General features: G+C 45.4%; 4 protein-coding genes across 5 annotated transcripts; 2 read left to right on the forward strand and 2 right to left on the reverse strand.

Annotated features, from left to right (window-relative positions):
- The first annotated feature begins 2,039 nt into the window (after positions 1-2,039).
- LOC133917613 (mitochondrial intermembrane space import and assembly protein 40 homolog) lies at positions 2,040-4,851 on the forward strand. Its single transcript, XM_062361491.1, has 4 exons — positions 2,040-2,276; positions 3,423-3,457; positions 3,555-3,680; positions 4,213-4,851. Exons 1-4 carry the CDS (start codon positions 2,162-2,164, stop codon positions 4,429-4,431), a joined length of 495 nt encoding a protein of 164 aa, XP_062217475.1. The 5' UTR covers positions 2,040-2,161; the 3' UTR covers positions 4,432-4,851.
- A 471-nt stretch (positions 4,852-5,322) lies between these two features.
- On the forward strand, positions 5,323-7,698 carry LOC133919391 (uncharacterized). 2 transcript variants are annotated; one of them, XM_062363768.1, is made up of 6 exons: positions 5,323-5,507; positions 5,628-5,698; positions 6,577-6,625; positions 6,703-6,809; positions 7,024-7,103; positions 7,178-7,698. In XM_062363768.1, exons 1-6 carry the CDS (start codon positions 5,459-5,461, stop codon positions 7,470-7,472), a joined length of 651 nt encoding a protein of 216 aa, XP_062219752.1. In that variant the 5' UTR covers positions 5,323-5,458; the 3' UTR covers positions 7,473-7,698. The 2 variants fall into 2 exon arrangements, with proteins under 2 accessions (XP_062219752.1, XP_062219753.1); XM_062363769.1 differs by having other exon boundaries at positions 5,434-5,507; positions 6,540-6,625.
- A 350-nt stretch (positions 7,699-8,048) lies between these two features.
- On the reverse strand, positions 8,049-13,708 carry LOC133919390 (uncharacterized). Its single transcript, XM_062363767.1, has 6 exons — positions 13,501-13,708; positions 13,223-13,382; positions 12,504-12,864; positions 12,166-12,315; positions 11,896-12,074; positions 8,049-8,347 (listed from the first exon to the last, which is right to left on the reverse strand). The coding sequence occupies exons 1-6, from the start codon at positions 13,544-13,546 to the stop codon at positions 8,242-8,244; spliced, it is 1,002 nt and encodes a 333-aa protein (XP_062219751.1). The 5' UTR covers positions 13,547-13,708; the 3' UTR covers positions 8,049-8,241.
- A 1,899-nt stretch (positions 13,709-15,607) lies between these two features.
- On the reverse strand, positions 15,608-18,081 carry LOC133917614 (uncharacterized protein At1g65710-like). Its single transcript, XM_062361492.1, has 2 exons — positions 16,811-18,081; positions 15,608-16,725 (listed from the first exon to the last, which is right to left on the reverse strand). Exons 1-2 carry the CDS (start codon positions 17,780-17,782, stop codon positions 15,835-15,837), a joined length of 1,863 nt encoding a protein of 620 aa, XP_062217476.1. The 5' UTR covers positions 17,783-18,081; the 3' UTR covers positions 15,608-15,834.
- Positions 18,082-19,098: the final 1,017 nt, after the last annotated feature.

Consider the following 19,098-nt stretch of genomic DNA (forward strand, 5'->3'; position numbering starts at 1 on the left):
TTGAGTGAGGGTTCTAAGCTCTAGCGGTTAGACCATGGGGATGACGGTCAGTCCACCGGCTAAGCCCACGTGCTGAAAGTCCTTTTTCGATTTCCCGTTTCTTCCTATTCCTTTTCTTATCATTCCTAAATTGCTTTAGAGCTTCCTAACTATTTCTAAATAATTCTTAATCATAATTTTATAGTGGGAACACACGTTGATCAACGACGTAACGTTTCCATAACATTTCTAAAAATATTTAAAACAAAAGGCAAATGCATGAAGCATGATGTCATAATGCATATGCATACTTAATGACTAGGTTAGGGTTTTAGGGTGTGACAGTATGGGTAGCATTTGATACCCGCGAGTATATCTGTGGGTGAAAAATACTATCTGATGGGTATGTAGGTACATATATAGGTAAGATATACATATACCCGTGACACCCGTTTACCCATATAGATCTATGAGACTATGATAGATGGACTCATTCATCTAAACCCTAACATTCCACATCCACATCACATAAATAACTACTACCCAGCTCCCCCACCGCACCCCAAGCAGATATGCTTGGCACCCTCTTGCCTTGCCACCAGCACTTTTGTCCGTCGCCTTGTGCCACCACCTCCCCCCATCACAGTGCGCTACTACATGCCCTTCCCCACTGCCCCGCGTCGCCCCGCCCCACGTCGTCGTGCCGCCCCGCGCTGTCGCCCCGCAGGTAAATGGGTATACCTATGGACGAGTCTGGTCCCTACTCTTCGCTAGCAGCCATTCATGGGTATACCCATGAGCAGAACAAAAACTAGCAGATACAGATATGGATGAGTACTACCCGTACCAATCATACCTAATTGACATCTCTACTCCCAATTGACAAGGTTGAGGTGCTATTGTTCTTGGTCTGATGATTGTATGCCGCTGGCGAATGCGTAGACTTAGCATGTATTGCTAGTTATTACTGCAACAAGTCAACAAAATCATGCCGTAATTAAGAGAGAGGAAATTGTAATGCAACTCGCTAAAGTTGTGCAGGTGTCTTACTTAGCTCCTTAAAGTTGCAATGTACTTTCTCGTCCCCTCAAACTTGGTTTCGTTTGCACCACAAATCATGTGTTGTTTCTTAACATAAGTCATTGATGTGGAGAATGATTCACCTCTGCACAATTTTGTATTGCTAGCTATGACTGTTGTTACATAATTATACAACTATGTATTGCTTATGAGATTCCAATCTGTTAATATATTGCAACACTAGGTTATTGATTGAACTTTCGAAAGAAACATAAAGGGAAAGGAACTAAATGGATCCAAATTTGCCTGCTCAACTGTATCTAAGCAAGGTCACCTGTTCGAAGCCCAAACATACGAATGTCCTGATTTTCCATGTACGAGTCATTGAACTAGGGTAAGAGTATCAAGCAACATTGGATTGGACAAATAAAGCCCAAGGGCATCAGTCTCATGTTCCATGTCGTGGTTGCCGTTCGCATTGTGCTTTGTACTGCGCTCGTGCTTCTCTACACTACGTCCTACCATGCCCTCTAACGCACTTTTGATCTGCTTACTGTTCACCATCGCTTGCGTGGATGAAAACCTCTCAATGTCGTTTCCTACTCTCGACTATCTCTACTCTCTTCTCCTCTCTATGGTTACAACCCTAGCTGGTCCCTTGAAAAGGGAAAATATATATTTTTTAGGGTAGAAAAAGCTAACTTAACCGAGGGTAAGAAGTTGTATTCAGTGCAGATTTGTTAGTGATGAGAGTCCAAGCTTGACTGAGTAAATTTTGACAATTTGGATTGCATTGCCCACCGTTTGGTTCGACGCTGAAATAAGGTAAGATTTTTTTAAACTCTATTTGACACCCTGACTAAACCAAAGTCGATCAAAACATTAGCCAGTTGGATATGGCATCCTCGATGGCGCGACCCCGTCCCATTCTAACATGGGGCCTCGGGCCCTCGGCGCGCACGCAGTCCAACTTTCCTCCAGCCCACACGACCCCAACTAGTCAACTCAAACGCCAACTTTTCCACGCGCCCTCACTCCCTGCCCCCTAATCCCGTTCTGATGGTCACGGAGGAGGACGGGTGTTCTGTTCGCCTGCGGCGCCTCCAAACGAACCCCAAACTTACAGCCGCCGCGACCTCCTAGCCACCTCTCCTGCTGCAGCATGGACCGAGGTGAGAGCCGCCCTGCCGGCGGAGAAGGGCCATCGGCATCGGCAGACAACCCAGCCCCTTCTTCTGGCTCGCCGTCCTCACCCGGCATTGAGGCGTTGGCCGCAGGTCGAACCCTTTTTCACGGTTCTGATTGCGCAATGGGATGGATTTTTTTTTTGCCCTTTGTCTTTGTCGTACCCACAACCTATTTATCTTTTTCGCTGCCTACGAAGTAAACATTCTCACCGTCTAAGATTTGTTCTTGCCTGTTGTGGAAAAAAATTACAAGCTCATTGCAGTGTACCTCCCCTAATTTTTTTTAACTCCATTTCAATTTAATCTACTGGATCATGTAATAGTTCTGTATTGAGCCACCTGAAAAATACAATCCCGGCCTACGGGATGTATATGTTGCTTCCCCTAGCTTTTTGATCGGGGTGCTGCATAAGAGCTTATTAAGGTCTTTTATTCAAGGCTTAATAACACTTGGTATCTTGTTAAGAAAATCACACACATGATACATGTAGCTATATTTTGTCCAACCAGAAAACATCGGCCTATGCAACTGCTGAACTGCTGCCTGTTTCTGACATTACTGCACAATGTAGTTCATCTTGAGAGCGAACAATGGATGTCACAAATTGGAAAGTATTTGAAAACCTCAATCATAGTGTTTTTCATGTTGATATGTGGCTTTCATCTAATCTTATGATGTAGCCTTGAATAAATTTGCTGAAGGCAGTGCTCCTCCCTCTAAGTTGCTACATCAGAGCTGTGGCGTATTCTGCTTTCTATTGATTTTACATACTTGTTGAATTTATGATTTATGCAGTAATATTATCACCGATAAAACAAATAGACAGTTTATTTAGTTGATTGCTCTTATGTTGCAACATGAGATAATTCCCATGTAAGAATAAGTAGAGTTTAGTTTTATTTTCCAATGTACTCTTTAAATTCTGTTTGAACCTGTATCTTTCCGTCTATATGAATGGAAAGGGCAATCTATCCCCGTTCAAAAGAATGAGATAATTCCCATTTCCGGGTGAGCTTCACTGCTTCACCTATTCAAGAGTAAGTAGTGTTAAGCTTTCTGAATCCAAGACCTGGAAAGAAAATCTTAACAGATAAATGAAAACTAAGTTCCGCTATCCCTTTTTGTTCCAATAAAGATGTTGAAAGAATTATGTATCTGCATAAATTATATTGTTTGCTTTGGACTATTGGAGCTTGCTATGGCTTGCATTGCACTAATGCATATTTCAAATGCAGAAGCTATGGCTTTTGATGGAGATAGGAATGAGGAGGTGTGAACTTTTCCCTTTCTTTGGGTAGATTCTTAGATATGCGGCCAGTTTCAGAAAATATGGAGATAAAGTGAAATTGCATCGTCTGCTTCTGCAGTCAATTGATGTCAAGGTGCAGAAAGCTCTGGAGTGTCCATGTTTAGATGACTTGAAAAAAGGCCCTTGTGGGGACCAATTTATTGATGCGTTTTCCTGCTATCTCAAAAGCACCAAAGAAGAGAAGGTTGAATTTAGTAATTTCTGAAACCTTTGTGACTTACACAGGATGAGGAGACATAGACGAAATTCTAGTAAAATCTGCATTGTTTTCTATGCTGCTTGTTTATTTGTCGTATTTTTGCCCTGTGTTACCTTTACTTCTGTCTCGTAGTATATGATCATTTGGTTTTCTTATGTGTTCATGCTCCAAGGTTAAATACAGTGTTCGGTCTGTCTGTAATTGACGCAAGAATTGATGTTTAAGTTTCGATGTTCTAGTTACTGCTGATTGATGAAACATAAGTCCTTGAACTTGAAGCTGATTCTCCTTATGTGTGAATGATTACTCAAACAGCTCTATCTTGCTCAAACCTTCCTGGACAACAGATCTTGTTGTATTTTCATTTCTATTGTTTCCCAGAACTTGTATCATTTCATTTCTAAATTCATTTTTCACATTAAAATTGACTGTCCATGGCTACTAGTAGGCTAGTAGCTGTTCAGTTCGTGCCGGGTTTCTCCTGAATAACAACAGCTTTCTTGGTCTTGCTCTACAGGGATCAGACTGTGTCAACCCCTTCATTGCCTTGCAGAACTGCATCAAAGAAAACAAAGAGGCATTCATCAAGGAGATTCTGGAAGAAGAGGAAAACGACGTGGAAGCTGAGAAGTCTAACCTCAAAGTTTTGCCGCCAGCATGGTCTAGAGAACCAAGATCAAATATACGGGTCCTTCCAAATAAGAGCGATACTCTAAACAAAGTAATATTCCCATAGCCATTACCAATTTTCGCCACCATGTTTCCGCCAAAGTTCTCCAGTTTGGTCAGTTTCAGGAAACCAGAGAAGCGAGTAAGCTTAAGTGAAGAAGAAATAAGAGAAGATTTGGAACAAATAAACCACAGATGCTGGTATCGTAATCAGGAACTGACAATCTTGTATGATGTTGATGGCTCGTATCATCTGAAGACCAGATTAATTATTTATCCTTGAATCCTTGTGATAATTGATCTATGATTGGGCTACCGTATTCCTTCGCCTGTGGTTTTGTCACATTGACGGTTATTTGCCTTGGCTAGTTGGCTGTGATTATACTGTTGGATCAATCTAGGTACTGAAGAATCTGTGGCAACCAATCTGAGCTGTATCTTCTTAATCGGACGGATGGATATATTTACATTTGATTACTTGTCTATATGGATCTTACTCGGATGACCTGTATATATAGGTTGAAAGAAAAAAGATTGAATAAAATCATATTTATTGGAAAGAAGAATGTTTAGTTGGTTCTGTGTTTAAATAAGTTGAGCTAAGTTTTTATTTAGTGGATTGAATCTAAGTTTGTATGGGCGAATTCGAGAATTAAAAATATAATTAATTATTCGTATAAAGGTAATTTTATAAAACAAATAAATGAACCTGTCTATATAAACGGATACCATGAGTCTGTATCCGTTACATCAGACTATAAACATAAATTTGTATCTATTAAAATAAATAAAAATAATATATATAAACAATTAAACAAACTTTTCTTTCAGATTATACACATCCGTTTTAACAGAATTATCCGGCAACCAATCGGTCCCTTGACTTTACCGGATGTCGGATCTGGATCCAAATAAGACGCGACCCACGCGAGTCGACCGCCGCCTCTTTATTCTCCTTTTCTATCCTCCTCACACAGACAGGCAGCAAAACGAGACAGCCCGGACCCGGACTGGAGACGTCCACACGACATGTCTCGAAGCTTCCACTCGAGCCAGGGTTAGGGTTTCGCTCCCTCCCGTCGTCAGCCCCAGCCATGTCCGGGCGCGAGGTCCGCGAATACACCAATCTCAGCGACCCTAAAGGTGTGCGCCCTTCTCCGCTTCCACCGATTCACGGAGTTACCCCCCAACCCCCTCTTTTTTCCTGCAGATTTTTTTTCCATCAATTTCCTCAGTGAGGTTATGGGCGTTGTGCATGTGCAGATAGGAAGTGGGGGAAGGGGAAGGACAAGATCGACGATGAAGACATCACCTTCCAGCGCATGGTTGCAAAGGTTAGACCGGATCGTCTTGTAACCGCTGCCACGGCATTACCGTTTCGCTGTATATCTGTATGCTTGGTTGTAGGATTTTCTGTCTAAAATATAGTTTTCTAATTTTGCTGAATTAGGCATGTAGTTTTCTACTTTTGTTGAAGTGTGGAACTGCTACTCTTGGTGGGTATCTTATTGATTTAGAGGGAATTAGTGTTGTTAGCTGCCGATAACTAATTTAAGTGCAAATGGCACGATGACCAGTCTGGATGGTTGAATGAATAGACATGCCAAGGTTTGCTTCAATGATGCCAATTTCGTGTTGTATGCCGTGTCTTAGCGAAGACTTGCTTTTTTACATGGATTGACGGAGAATTAGAGCAGCCCCCTTCAACTTGTATTTTACTGAGCCAAACTGTTGATAATTTAAATTAGATTGTTAAATACTAATTTTGAATTTGTGTCAATTAATTGTAGCTTGCCAGAGTAGTTACCATGCATTTGGAAATAAGTATATGCCTTCGGTTTTTATGACTAAAAGACATTGTTGTGTGTAAGTAAAGCGTCCTAGCATTTGAGCTGGTCGTGAGTGCATTATAGACATTTCTGTTAAGCAGAATCTGCATCCTAGGGATATATTTGGATGGCTCCTACATGGTGATAAGATAAAAGTTAAAGGTTGCCTTGGGTTGAGGTTGCATGCATTCTCTGCTCAGACCAATACTAGTTTGTTGGTAAAATAACAAACGTCTCATTAGGTGGTCCTAGAAAAATACTTGAGATGCCTCACTGTTTCTTAAAAGCCTGATTAGCGGTTCCAATAGGCATCAGTGTACAGTGTTCTTATAACGTGCCCTGACAGGGATTTTGGCTCTCTACTCGGCGGTTGATACCAACAGATGCAAGAGGTTGCTGGTGAGAGGGGAGGCTACCTTCATGGGCGAGGAGGTATTTCATGCTTCTTTAATAAGACCCATGCAGGTTCCTTGTTAACCTTTGGTCTATGTTACTTTTGTGTTCTTCAGCATTGGACAGTGATGACTTGCTTTACCTGAAAGAACAAATGGAAGCTGAGGAAGATGCAGAGCGTCTTCTTCGTCATACAGAGAAGCGGGCATTTGCTGCTTTTAAGATATCCCTTATTGATATACACATCAACCTGTCTTTTCCTGTTATACACTTAAGAATACAATCCTATCAATATGGTTCAATTGGTCTTGCTATATCAGCATGATACTTTTCACATAATTACAATTCAGTTTCCTTCCCTTGGTTGTAGTAGTACAATAGAATTATCAAGCTGTATAAGTTTCAATCTGTTTGATTTCTTTAACTCTTGACATTACAAAGCAGCAATTTTAGCTGATTCTACACCTGCTGTTCCTGTGGCTCTTCGTGTTGAACCTAAACCTAAAAGCAATATAAGGTAAATTGCCTAGAAGAAAGCTGCTACTTCCATCTACAGTACTTTTCTGATGATTTGGCGTGTGCTTCTGGCAGGCAACAAGATCTCTTGAAGCATATTGTTGGTATCAAACCAAAGCGGCCAAAAGTTAGCAGTCCTTCACAGCCAGCAGAGAGCAATACACCAAAGAATGACCGAGAAGATTCTGTCTGCAAGATGTCTTCACCGCAGAATCAATCGGAACCACTTGTGGATGAGAAGGAATCATCTCATGGGATTGTCAGTGCTGAGCACACAATGTCGAAGTCAGTTGAACGGACAGAGGCTAAGCAACAGAATACAACTGGAAGCTTACTTGGCTTAGCTTATGAGAGTTCAGATGATGAATAATAATCAGTCATGAAGGCCCCATTTTGATCGTAGAAGATTTCCCTGGTTCCTATTTCCTGTGCAATCCCTGCATTCCACACGGTGTAGAAGAGATCAAAGCGTTATGTAGATTGTATATTAGTTTCTTTTGTACTGTTGTTAGGTTATGTTTTGTGTCTGCAATCAACGAAAAATTGCTTTAAGGTTGCTGCTCTCCAATGAAAATCGTTATTTCCATCTTACTCTACCCCGGGGATGAACACCAGATTGACTTTGTAATGCTTATTGTTTTTGGATCAGGAGCCGATAGTCAGCTGCTAAGGTCAGTTCTCGCTACTGAAACTTTTATATTTTGTTTGCGTTACTTTCACCCGGAAAGGACTTAAAAATAGCTCGAGTTCCTAATCAGCGGACTCTGTTCCGAACAGCACGTGATAGCTTCCAGTACGTGATCAAAGGAGATATCTCAAGACGGAACAAAGTCAGATGCAAAGGTATACAATTGGCAGTCGTGTGTTCAATAAGCATCACTAATATTCAGTTATGACCAGCTTCTGGATAGTAGCATGGTCATGTTTAGCTTTTATCAAAACGTCACAACGGTAACTAGACCATTAATTATTTGTTGCGTAAAAAGAGCACTTTACAAACTACTCCAGTATCACATATGCTAAACAAGGGGGATTAAGGTCATTAATTCTACAGCTTTCAGAAAGCTTTACAAATTGCTCCAGGCTCAAAAAGCTTTACAAATTCCATGTGTTAGGTAGCAGCCAAAACAAAGGCAAATTTACAGTTTATTCCAGAAGTTCCTGATCCCATAAGCAAAATATTTCAAACTCCCTAAGAGACCCGTCTTCGTTGATTCCTCAAGCTGATGCTTAGGGCCGTGTTCTCTGCATAACACAAAATACAATACAAAATATTACCATGACATCCAACATTAACATTTTAAAAGCAACAAGTTGTGTCAAACAAATTAAGAGTGATTAAGAGTGCAACTCTGCAAAGCATTCCAGCGACGCCATGCACAACACAAAACAACTGAAGTTCCATGATCTTTATTACTGTGAAATCCCTAATTTATTTCCCCATCTCCCTCTTTCTCTCTCTTCTCTCTCTCTCTCTCTTCCATCTCTCACGTCCCTCCCCGTGACCCACCTGCCGCGCCGCGCTGTCGCGTTGCCGACCGGCAGTCCTCGCGCCCCGAGCCACCTTGCCCCGCGCACCGCCCGGTCGTCGACCCCTATATAAGGCGATGAACAGTGCCTCCCTCCTCACTCCCACTCTCTCTCTCTCCCCGAGCACTCCGCCACCTCACTCTAAGCGCCGCCGCCGGTGAGCCCCGCCCCGGCCCCCTTCTCTCCTCCCTCTCCCTCCTTTTCCCTCCCCCTGTGGGCGTACCTGGGTCCCTGCTGTCGCCGGCCGCCGCTCTTCCTCCGTCGGCTGCCGCTCTTCCTCCGCCGGCCGAAGCCGCTTCCCCGCCACCGGCCAGCTCCGCCCCAGCGCCGCCGTTCCGGTCCGCCGGCCGACGAGGCTCCGCCATCGGTGCGCCGCCGCCACCCCGTCGCCCCTCCTTCTCTCTCCCCCTCGCGCTCTCCGCAGCCGGCCGGCCTCCTCTGCTCTCTCTGCTCTCTCTTATATCTCCCTCCCTCTCGTTATCTCAGCTGCCCAAGCCGGCCCCCTCCTCTCTCTGCTCTCTCTCTCTCTCTCTCTCTCTCTCTCTCTCTCTCTCTCTCTGCAACCGACAGGTGGGCCCCGTTTGTAGCCGAGCCGAGCCACCCGCCGAGCCCACCGATAGCCGAGCCGTGAGCCGCTGAGCCTGAGCCAAGCCGAGAGCCTGAGCCGTGAAACCGAGCCGAGCCGAGAGTCGAGCCAAGCCATGAGCCGCGAGCCGAGCCGAGCCGTGAGCCCACCCAAACAGAATATTCCGGGAATATTCTCCCCTTTTCTTTTTCTGAATTTCTCTCCTGGCAAAACTTCCGAAGCCTGTTTCTCCTACGTCCTAACTCCGTTTTCATCGATTCTTCCACCGATATTCATCTAAATTCGAGATCTACGCAACCATGTCAATTTCATAATTTTTGTAAATTTTTTGGTCATTGTTTTAATCGTTTGATTGATTGTGTGCCTCTGTCGTTGTTACGATTATTAGAGGAAGGAGCATTCAAGGAAGACCCCGAGGACCCGGAGTTTGAAGGAGGAGCAGACGAGGACTTCAACGAAGGCAAGTCTTACAACCGTTGATCATGTTGATCCTATGTTTTTAAATACAACCCGTATAGCCGTTGTTTCAAACAATAGGAGTATGAATGATTAAATTAATAGTTGTGATTTTTAAGAAATGCTAGAATAGTTATGACCCAGCTTGTTTATCCCATGCCTTGTCATTGTTACCTTTATTCCGTTAAAACCCTAGAAGGATCCCAACATCAACTATAATGATTGTTTGGATGAATGCTTGTTTACTAGTATGCTTAGGGTTGTTTTGCTTAAAAGAAAGAACTAGATTATTTACATATGATAATCATGCTTTTCAATATGAAGTGATGTGTGCGTGTAAAACTTGTGTTCTTGGGAAAACTCTAGAGTAGTGTTGACGAGGGTGAGTAAGGTGCCCCACAGGTGGGAACTACCTTGGAGCAAGGTTCGCCTTTGTGGTGTTCTTGCTGGGAGACTCTTGCTTCGGTCGTATAAGGACCGGTTCGCTGTGACATCTCACCTAGTATCCACTCGTACAACCACATGGCCTGAATGGGCAAAACTTGACCTAACCCCTCTGACTTAGTGCGGTACCCACGCGGAGGCCGGTAGTAGCAATGGGGACCAGGAGAAGACTTAGGTAGTGTGTAGCTCAAGGTCCGGCTGGTGATATTGTTGAGGCTATGTCAAAGCCTTGGGATTGCTAAGTGGTCCTTCCCGTGAATCTTCTAAGACCCTTGGTATCTTAGTGCCCTATGGGTGGATATTATGGCTTCGTTGTGAGGTCGTTGCGTCTCGTTATGACAGCTTCACCAGTTGCTAAGGTAGGAGCCTGTGCATATCTTGTGGGTAAAGTGTACAACCTCTGCAGAGTGTTAAACCTATCCGGATAGCCGTGTCCTCGGTCAAGGACATGCTATGATTTGGTCACAATGATTAGCTTTTCGGCGTGAGTATCTTCTTGGTGTGTGAGTGGGCTGTGTGCCAGTGTTTTCGAAAAGAAGGGTTTTGGCTTTATGCCCTGAGCATCTTGGACTGTGTGTCCGCTGGCAAAAGACTTATAGGAACTGGCGGGATGAAAGTATCTCCCCCAGGCCCGTCAACCCCCATAAGCTCAACTTATGTGTTCTCTTCGGAAGTGTTTTTATTAAAGTTAGTCTTTGCAAAAATGAACCTTGCATCAACAAAACTATCTTTCCGCAAAACCTAAAAGACTCTACAGCCTTATCCTTGATCTACCTTTAAGCATCTAATTTTTCCCCTTGAGGTAGGACTTGCTGAGTACCTTATGTACTCACACTTGCTAATTGTGGATCCAGATGATCCAGATGCCGACTTCGTCGAAAGAGAAGATGAAGATTAGAGAAGCTGGTTTCGTCTGCACTCATGCTGCCTATAGCGCATGGGTTGCTTTTATGTGTTTCCGCTGTGCTTTGAGGGTTTGTTAATTTATGCCTTCGGACCTCTGTTATAATAAACTCTGTGTTGTACTCTATTATCGTATTTAATCGATGTATGTCTGTGATGTCTACTTCTGTTGAAGTTCGTGCATACCAACTACTGATCCAGAGACTGATATGAGCTACACGAGGTGACCCCAAAGGAGGGGTCCGACAATGACAGTCTGAACTATGAAGTAGCCCTATCAGCATGTTCGCTGATGGATCCAAGGACGTGTTAACTTGCCTAGAGACTGTGCACTCTGAACTTCTTAAAGCTTATCCCTGACCGATTCAGGCTGTGAAGTGCTCCCTGGCCACCAGGGTAGTTCCAGGCCGTTTCAGGCCACCAGGGTAGTTCCGGGCCGTTTCAGGCTGTGAAGTGCTCCCTGACCGATCCTCAAACTACTGAGTCACGATGTTTGATAAAATAAAGTCTTTTCTCAAAGACCAGAATAGATGTGAACTAGCAATGCCTTGGTATAAATTGGTGGAATCTCAGATCTTGTTGGCAAACTACCACCATTTCCTGGGAATCCGGGAACTGACAATCAACAGCTAATTAACCGCATTTTTCTACCTATGTCCAAGAGGAGGTCCATCTTCCGTGGTCTGAACTAGCCAGCCATCTGAATGCACTAAACGATGGAAGTAGTCTTCTTCCCAAGTCCAAGTAGTTGATCATACCAAAGCACTAAATTATATAGGCATAGCAAGCTCTATCATAAAGTTTAGCATATCACTTGTTGATGCATTGGTTTTGATAACATAAAAAAGGCATATCTCGTGTAATAGGGTAATACCTGCCAAGCATGTTTGGCTTGATCACGTTGTCACTTCCACTTTGACCTGATACAGTCGATTCAGGTGGATCCAGGAAATTTTCTGTGTTGTTCAAGTCTAATATGTTGGCTTCTGTTTCCCCTTGCTGGTTCCCAGAGTCTGATTTAGCTTGCACTCCCAAAGATATGGAAGGTTCATTCTGCATATGCATGATGATTTTAAGGGAATGTCTACAAAATCTTTGTCTAAATACAAAATAGTGATCTCCAGAGGATATTTTGAGTGCATACCATTAGGACCTTCATGCTGTCGCTTTCTGTTTCATCAGATAAAGTCGGGCCATCTGCATTCTTAGAGGTTTCTGTCATGTTCAAATCTTGCTTGGCAACTTCTGTTTCCACATTGTAATGAGAAGAGCCCACAAATCTCCAAGTTTCAGTCTGCTTAACAACATTATGTTAGCATGCAAAAATAAGGATATCGGTGCCAGGGGAACATATACGTTTACATATATCTATTGAATCATGCTTTCAATTGTCCAATAGAAATGTTCAAGAAATGCCAAACAGAAATAACGATTGCCAACAGTATCTTTTGAAGATATAGACAAAGCAAAGAAAGGGTGAACCTTTTCAATGATTTCAGTGCTGGTAGTAGCATCTTTCTGCGAGATTAGCCCATCATCTACGGTACTTTTGAAGGCTTCACAGCTGTAGGGATTCTTTCCATTGTCATTCTTAAGCCTTGCGCCCACAGAAAACTCAGCTGTTCCGTGAACTTGAGCTGTCTTAGACTCATCCTTAGGTCTTGAATGATCAGCAAATTCAGTTGTTCCTTGAAATTGAGCTGCCTTAGCATTATCCAGCGGTGGTTTTGCATGATTGTACTCCAATTCCTGAATTACCTCTCGCACCGTGTAGTGGCCGCCTCCAACATGCTGACGAACATTTTTTATAGTGGGGAACCTACCTTCATTTGAAGCCTTATACCTGCACCAAACAGGACCGCAAAGAAGCATGCGGTTTAAGAGTCATGAGTATAACTGAACCAGAACCAAACAAAAGCTATTTCGTAAAGTCTATGCATAAACGCTGTTCTTTTATCAGATTTGTGCACAACTGCATGATTTCTGCTACATTTCCACAATTCGTTTCTAAATTTCAAATTTCAACTAGTGAAACGGTACAGAAATGGCAATCCATAATGTACAAGCAGCCAAAGTGTCCATTGTACAGCGCAAAATAAACTGAAATCAGAAATGCCAATGAGCCAAAGCCAAAGACTTGCTACTTTTGAACCCAACAATAAAGCTAAAACCAGAAACGCTAGTGAGCAAAAGTCACCTACTTCTCCACAAATTCCTCTATCCTAACCCTCCGCTCCTGCTTCGTAACTCTCTTGTGCCCACTCGGCGGCGGCTCCTGCGCGGACAGCGGCGCCGTATGTGCCTTTCCCCGGGAGGTCCGGTAGCACGACCGTGTGATCGTGCTAGAGACGCCCGAGATCGCTGGAAAGAAAAAAAAAAAAGAACAACCAGGTGAACAAAATCACACCACCGCAACGGCCAAAAATCAGAGGTTGGATCGAACACAGGATGCGATTGCCAAACTGGACCACTTACTTACCCCTCTTTGAGGCGGCGGAGGAGGCGAGGCGCGCGGACGCCTGCATCAGGGAGGGCAATGGCGGTTGGCGGATCGGGGAGGCGAAGCGGGGCCCTAAGGTTTCATGCGCGGTTTGACTCGGCAAGGAGAGCTAGGTTTTAGCGCAGAGGAGGGGGACGGCCGGACGGCTGGGGTTCAGGGTTCAGGCCGTGGCGCACCGTTTTGGTGAGCTTTTAACCGGTTTCTGTGATATATGCATGGGATGATACTGTCATCTCCGTTTTTGGTTGGAAGGATACTAACTTGTTTAAAATACGGTGATATAGATTTTAGAAATATTTTATTAAGATATTGAATCATGCCAAATGGAAAATTTGGTTGAACGACCTTGTACCAGCTGTCTCAAGTAATTACATGTACTTAGTGATGAATTAGTGAGAATTAAAAATAATTAGTTATGCATTAGGTATAATTAGATATTATTAGTCATAATTAAGTATTATTGTGGGTAATTAGTAATGAATAGTGACATGTAAGTTATAATTAATTATAATTAGTAAAGTTTAGTACTAATTAGAACAATTTGTTGATAATATAATTATAAAACTATCATATTATAAAGAAATTAAGTTATAAATAGATATAATGCTTATTTTTTAGCAACTAAATATACATATGTGCATCTTATATATTCAACCAAACACTATATCGTCTATCGTTCCATATATCGAACCAAACATGCTACTTGTACCATCTCATCTCATCCATCCAGAATAATCTCATCCCATTCAACTTCTTACAACCAATCAAATATTGCATAAATCTCTATTATATAAAACAAGAGTTGGTTAACACATCAGCTCTTCCCTCTAATCTTCTCTCATTCAAATAAAAACCCTTAGCTTTTCTGCCTTGTTGCCGGTTATGAATATGAGACTCATTTTACTAATAAATTAAATGAAAAAATTAAGAAGAAAATTAAAGGATAATCACCTCCTTCTTTTTCATATCCTATTTGAAATAAAACTACGATATCGCTTTTCGACGTATTTATTTGGTGACACTCCCATGACGCATCTATGTCTCTATACTTTGAGTTTGTGCTTGATGTTATCGTTTCAAATGTTTGTGTTTTCATTGTAACATACGGATACTTAGCTAGTCGTTGTACGTGATCTCTACGGAGTTTCCTATATATTCTTTTTTTTAATTACAAAATACTCATATGTAGCAAGTAGCTCAAGTAAATATGGGAACATCTAATACAGTATCTTTGTATGGTTGTATGAACTCATCGATCAAATAACGTAGGGAAGTTACAAAACAAATAAGAACAAAACACCAATTTTGAGTGCCATTTTGAAGTGGTCGAACTTTGAGTACAAATATATGGTTGCTCCAAATCACAAGTTCCAAAGTATAGCAGCAAGCCAACAATTGAAACGAAAACCTCTCTCTCAAAAATGCTTTTTATGAGAGTCGAACTCAAGACGGGAAGCTTATACTAAACGGGTGCTCTATACTAAACTAAACTACGAAAGTCGTTTTAAAAAAATAAATAATACTACATTTTCTAAAAAAAACAAAGGCAAGATTGCAATGACTTGCGAAAAGCCATAGCTTTCTCCACATCTTTTGTGCTTTCTGTACCTTGCTACTTTGTTCAGTATCTAGTATCAACTATAATATAAGTTATGCAGTGCTGTATTTGCTTTATAGTTTCGAATAGGACTAACAGAAACAGCTCATAATGAGAACTTCTGAAAACAATATGTACGACTTTTCACCATTATTTGAGAAAAAGCACTTCATAACTCCCAATCTGGAGAGATGTCTCATGTAATTAACGAGCAGGAGATAGTTGTATTGGTGGGGAATCTATAGTGATCATCATTAGGAATTATGGAATATGAAAGAAAGGTTATGGGGACAAATTACAAAGAACTTTTGAATACCAAAATTTCTTCAAAATGGACTAACTACTTCAATTTTTCTTTCTTTCTTGGACGTGTATGTGGCGTGCTCTCTTCTGCTATGCCTGTGTTATTAGGTTATTTAGAGGCTGATCAAATCAACGGAAACGAAACAATGCTTCCAAAGTCCAAACAAAAGATTGAGGTTTGCAGCCAAACAATTGATTCTTCACAAGTAGTATCAACCGACAATAGAGTATACATTGCCAGTGTCACAACCACGATACCACTCTCCGATCATATTTGAACAATGTACCAACAATAACGAACACAAACACATCTGTGAAAAGCAGCAATCCATCTTGCCACTACCACCGCCTAGAACACACGAACTCACGCAGAAACCATGCAGCAACATGCCTTATTTAGCAATTTTCATCCACTACGATGTCGCCGAGACGACCCGAACACCCGATCGGCCGCTCGCCACGCTGCCGCTGCCACGATGAGCGCTGCGTCCACGGTGCAAGCTGTTACCATTGCCAGAGACGGCGCGCGACCTGCTGCTGTGCTCAGGCTGCGACGGCCGCTGCTTGCTCTGCCGGGGCTGGTTCATCGGGCTGGGGGCGCCGTGGCTGCCGCCCTGCTCGACGACCTCGTCGCCGGTGCTCCACGTCCGGTCCGTGGACTCCACAGAGGTGGGCTCCAAGGACTGCGTCCACGGGTGGCCGGAGACACTGTTGCTTCCGGCGGACTCCTGTGGCTCGGTCTCCCGACGGATGTCCCGCACCGGCTGTACGTGCTTGCGCACGCTCGGCTCGACGCGGTCGTCCATGCCGGACAGCGCGTTGACCGAGCCCTTGTCGTCGGCGGAGCGGCCGGGCTCGTATTCGTAGGTGCGGTTCTCCGACGAGGAGGAGTTGAGGTCGGCCACGGCCTCCAGGATGGAGCACGCCTTGGCGACGCAAGCCGGGAGCGAGAAGGACGGCGTCGCGGCGGTGGCACCGGTGGAGGTAGTCTGATGCTGCTCGTGGTAGTTCTGGATGTCCTCGAGGAGCTGGGTAGCGTACGAGTTGGAGTTCTGGTCGAAGTCACGCGATGCCCGCCGCGACCGGCAGCCGGCGGGCATCTGGTTGAGGCTCTCGGCCACGATGCTCACCGTGCGCGTTGCGTTAGTCTTCGACGAGTGCATTCTCGTCTCCGACGCCGCAGCGACGTCCTCAGCGATCTCCGACTTCTCCTTACCAGAACGGCCGCTTGGTGCCGCCATCTGCTCCTTTCCGCGCTCCGTGACCTTCTGGGGCGGCGCGGAGACGGCATTTTCAGTGGATTTCTGCACTCATCGATCGCAAGAATATAAGCGAACGGTATGAATTGCAAGAAGTGGCATAAAAATTCCAGATTTATTTGATAATCACCTTCTGGGGCTTGGCACTGTTATTGTTGTTACGGAGAAGGGAGTTCTCGTCGAGCTCGGCCATGGGGCTGCGCCGGTACGGAGACTGCTCAGCCTTCCTGGACGAGCTTCGGCTCAGCGATGGCGTCGGCCCTGCCGCTGGCCCACCGCCAGCATTCTCATTCCCCACCGCCATCCTCGCGGGAGAGCTCGATCTCGGAGACGCGCACCTCTTCCCTGACGCGGCCGCGGGCGACGGTGCGCGCCCCTTCTCCCTCGCCGGCACGGACACCATCTTCCCTGGCTGCTGCCTCGCGCGTTCTCCGCCGCCCGAGCTCGCCGTCGCCGCAGCGGATGCACCGCCCTCCGCGCGCCGCCCCGGCGACTGGCTCGCTCTCCTGCTCCCGCCGCCGCCGCTCCTCTCCCGGCTCCCCGACCGCCTCCGCTGCGGCGAGCCCCGGTGCGGCGACGGCCTTGACACCGCCGCCACCCCCTGCCTCTCCCAGTCGCACTCCTGCTCGTCTGCACCACCGACAGTTCTCCTCTCCTGATCGAAGTCGTAGCTCCGCTTCGACCCCGATCGCCTTCGCCGGTGCCCGCCGCCCCCCGTCTCGCTCGACGCCGCCCTCCCGGTCCCGGAGGAGCTCCTGCTGAGCCGGCCGCACTGGATGAGGATCGCGTCCACCTCATCCTTGGTGCAGCTCGACGTGCGCACCGGCGCCGAGGGCACCACCACCACCGGCAGCGGCTTCTCCTCCTCCTCCTGCGGGGTCCCCCGCTTCTTCTTCTTCTTCTCCTCCCCGCTCACCGCGGCCTTGGTCCTCACGACGAAGACCGAATTCTTGTCGGCCGCGGCCGTCCCCTCCGCCGCCCGCTTGGGCTGCAGCGCCGTCTTCTTGGCCTTCTCGGCGGGGACCACCACGGAGATCTTGCCGGGTTTCTTGGACGTGGCGTCGCCGGCCGGTGGCTTCTTCTTGCTGAAGCAGAGGCCCATGGCTGGCTTCTGGTGGTGGAGGAAGGAGCTGCCACTGCGAGCTAGCCGAGGAGGGGCGAAGGGAAAAAGAGTGAGTTGGACTGTGATGTGGTGGTATTTAAACCGTGCGTGGGGAGATGCGATTAGCGAATTAATTGTGTGTTGTGCTTTGTGTCAGTACGGCTTTGTAGTATGCGCGCGTGATGAGCCAAGCTGATGCGATGCCATGCGAGGTTGGAGATTTCAAACCCTCTGCTTGCGGATCGCCTCGAGGCTCGCGTGCGCACGCACGGGGCGAGGCGTGGGAGACGTTGGGTGGTCCTGGTGCTGTGGACCGACGGACGAGCGCTTTGTGATGGTGATGCATGGTCTATAAGGATCAGTTCCGTGGGGTTCAGTCTCCAGCTCGGTGGGTACGCTATCCGTTAGAATTTAGCGGGGGGCTGGATCTGATTACCTCATCATCTTCAAAAATGTTCAGTGTACTAGTAGCATGATTAGAGACGCATCCATATTACGGCTGCTATTAGGTGCTAAGTGCTGACCGTACCAATGAAGACGGGAAACGAAAAAGAAAAGCCATCGCTCGCGAGGGAGCTTTGCAAGATGGAGGCCATTCCTGCAGTCTGGTCGCCTATCACCGTTCACCACAAAGCCGTTTCCATGGCCGCCGCCTTTCCTTCCTTGCCTGCCTCATGCTCATGGCCTCGTGGGGGCCCCGGTGTCAGGAACTAGGCAACAATTCAAACGGGGTAGCCCGACCTGCGACCTCACCGAACGGCCAACGGCTACCAAGGGTCGAGATGGAGATGCAGATGCACACACTTCCCGCTGATGGCAATTCAGGATTCCTTTTGCCGCGCTGCCCGCAGCAGAGGCCGACCGTTGCGGTCTTCTCTTCCACCGCTTGTCAATTCTTTTTTTTTTCCTTTCCTTTTTGAACGAGCCGACCGTTGGAGGGGGAAGCAAACGTGCGTTCGTGCGTGCGTGGCACTCGCACCAACAGAGACAGGGTTGTCATCGGCGGCGTCTCTTTTCGCTGCGATTCTCGGCTCCTCGCATTGGATTCGCTTTTCTCCCGTCGATTGCACCAGCTCCCGCCCATCGACCAACCCTGCCAAGTGAAGGACGGAGTGCTCTCTAATAATAAATACATGTTCTTTCAGACAGGATTCAGTCTTCAATGTATAACTCTAATTATTATTGTTTATCAAAATATATTTATAAAATTTATTAAACTTAGCAAGGTTACTCATTATTGTTTATCAAAATATATTTATAAATTTTTTATCACTGTAACCTTTGATTAAAAATTAGTCTCTTATTATTGTTAATTT

Source organism: Phragmites australis, chromosome 5 (genome assembly GCF_958298935.1).
Source record: "Phragmites australis chromosome 5, lpPhrAust1.1, whole genome shotgun sequence".
NCBI classification, from domain to species: domain Eukaryota; kingdom Viridiplantae; phylum Streptophyta; class Magnoliopsida; order Poales; family Poaceae; genus Phragmites; species Phragmites australis.

Coding starts and splice junctions, on each gene's coding strand:
- LOC133919391 (XM_062363768.1), top strand. CDS start 5,459: ATGTCCGGGCGCGAGGTCCGCGAATACACCAATCTCAGCGACCCTAAA. Junction 5,508..5,627: donor CAATCTCAGCGACCCTAAAG/GTGTGCGCCCTT, acceptor GTGCATGTGCAG/ATAGGAAGTGGGGGAAGGGG. Junction 6,810..7,023: donor GGGCATTTGCTGCTTTTAAG/ATATCCCTTATT, acceptor TCTTGACATTAC/AAAGCAGCAATTTTAGCTGA.
- LOC133917613 (XM_062361491.1), top strand. CDS start 2,162: ATGGACCGAGGTGAGAGCCGCCCTGCCGGCGGAGAAGGGCCATCGGCA. Junction 2,277..3,422: donor CATTGAGGCGTTGGCCGCAG/GTCGAACCCTTT, acceptor TTTCAAATGCAG/AAGCTATGGCTTTTGATGGA. Junction 3,681..4,212: donor AAAGCACCAAAGAAGAGAAG/GTTGAATTTAGT, acceptor CTTGCTCTACAG/GGATCAGACTGTGTCAACCC.
- LOC133919390 (XM_062363767.1), bottom strand. CDS start 13,546: ATGCAGGCGTCCGCGCGCCTCGCCTCCTCCGCCGCCTCAAAGAGGG. Junction 12,865..13,222: donor ATAGAGGAATTTGTGGAGAA/GTAGGTGACTTT, acceptor TGTTTGGTGCAG/GTATAAGGCTTCAAATGAAG. Junction 8,348..11,895: donor AAGCCAAACATGCTTGGCAG/GTATTACCCTAT, acceptor TGTGTTATGCAG/AGAACACGGCCCTAAGCATC.
- LOC133917614 (XM_062361492.1), bottom strand. CDS start 17,782: ATGGGCCTCTGCTTCAGCAAGAAGAAGCCACCGGCCGGCGACGCCACG. Junction 16,726..16,810: donor ACAGTGCCAAGCCCCAGAAG/GTGATTATCAAA, acceptor CGATGAGTGCAG/AAATCCACTGAAAATGCCGT.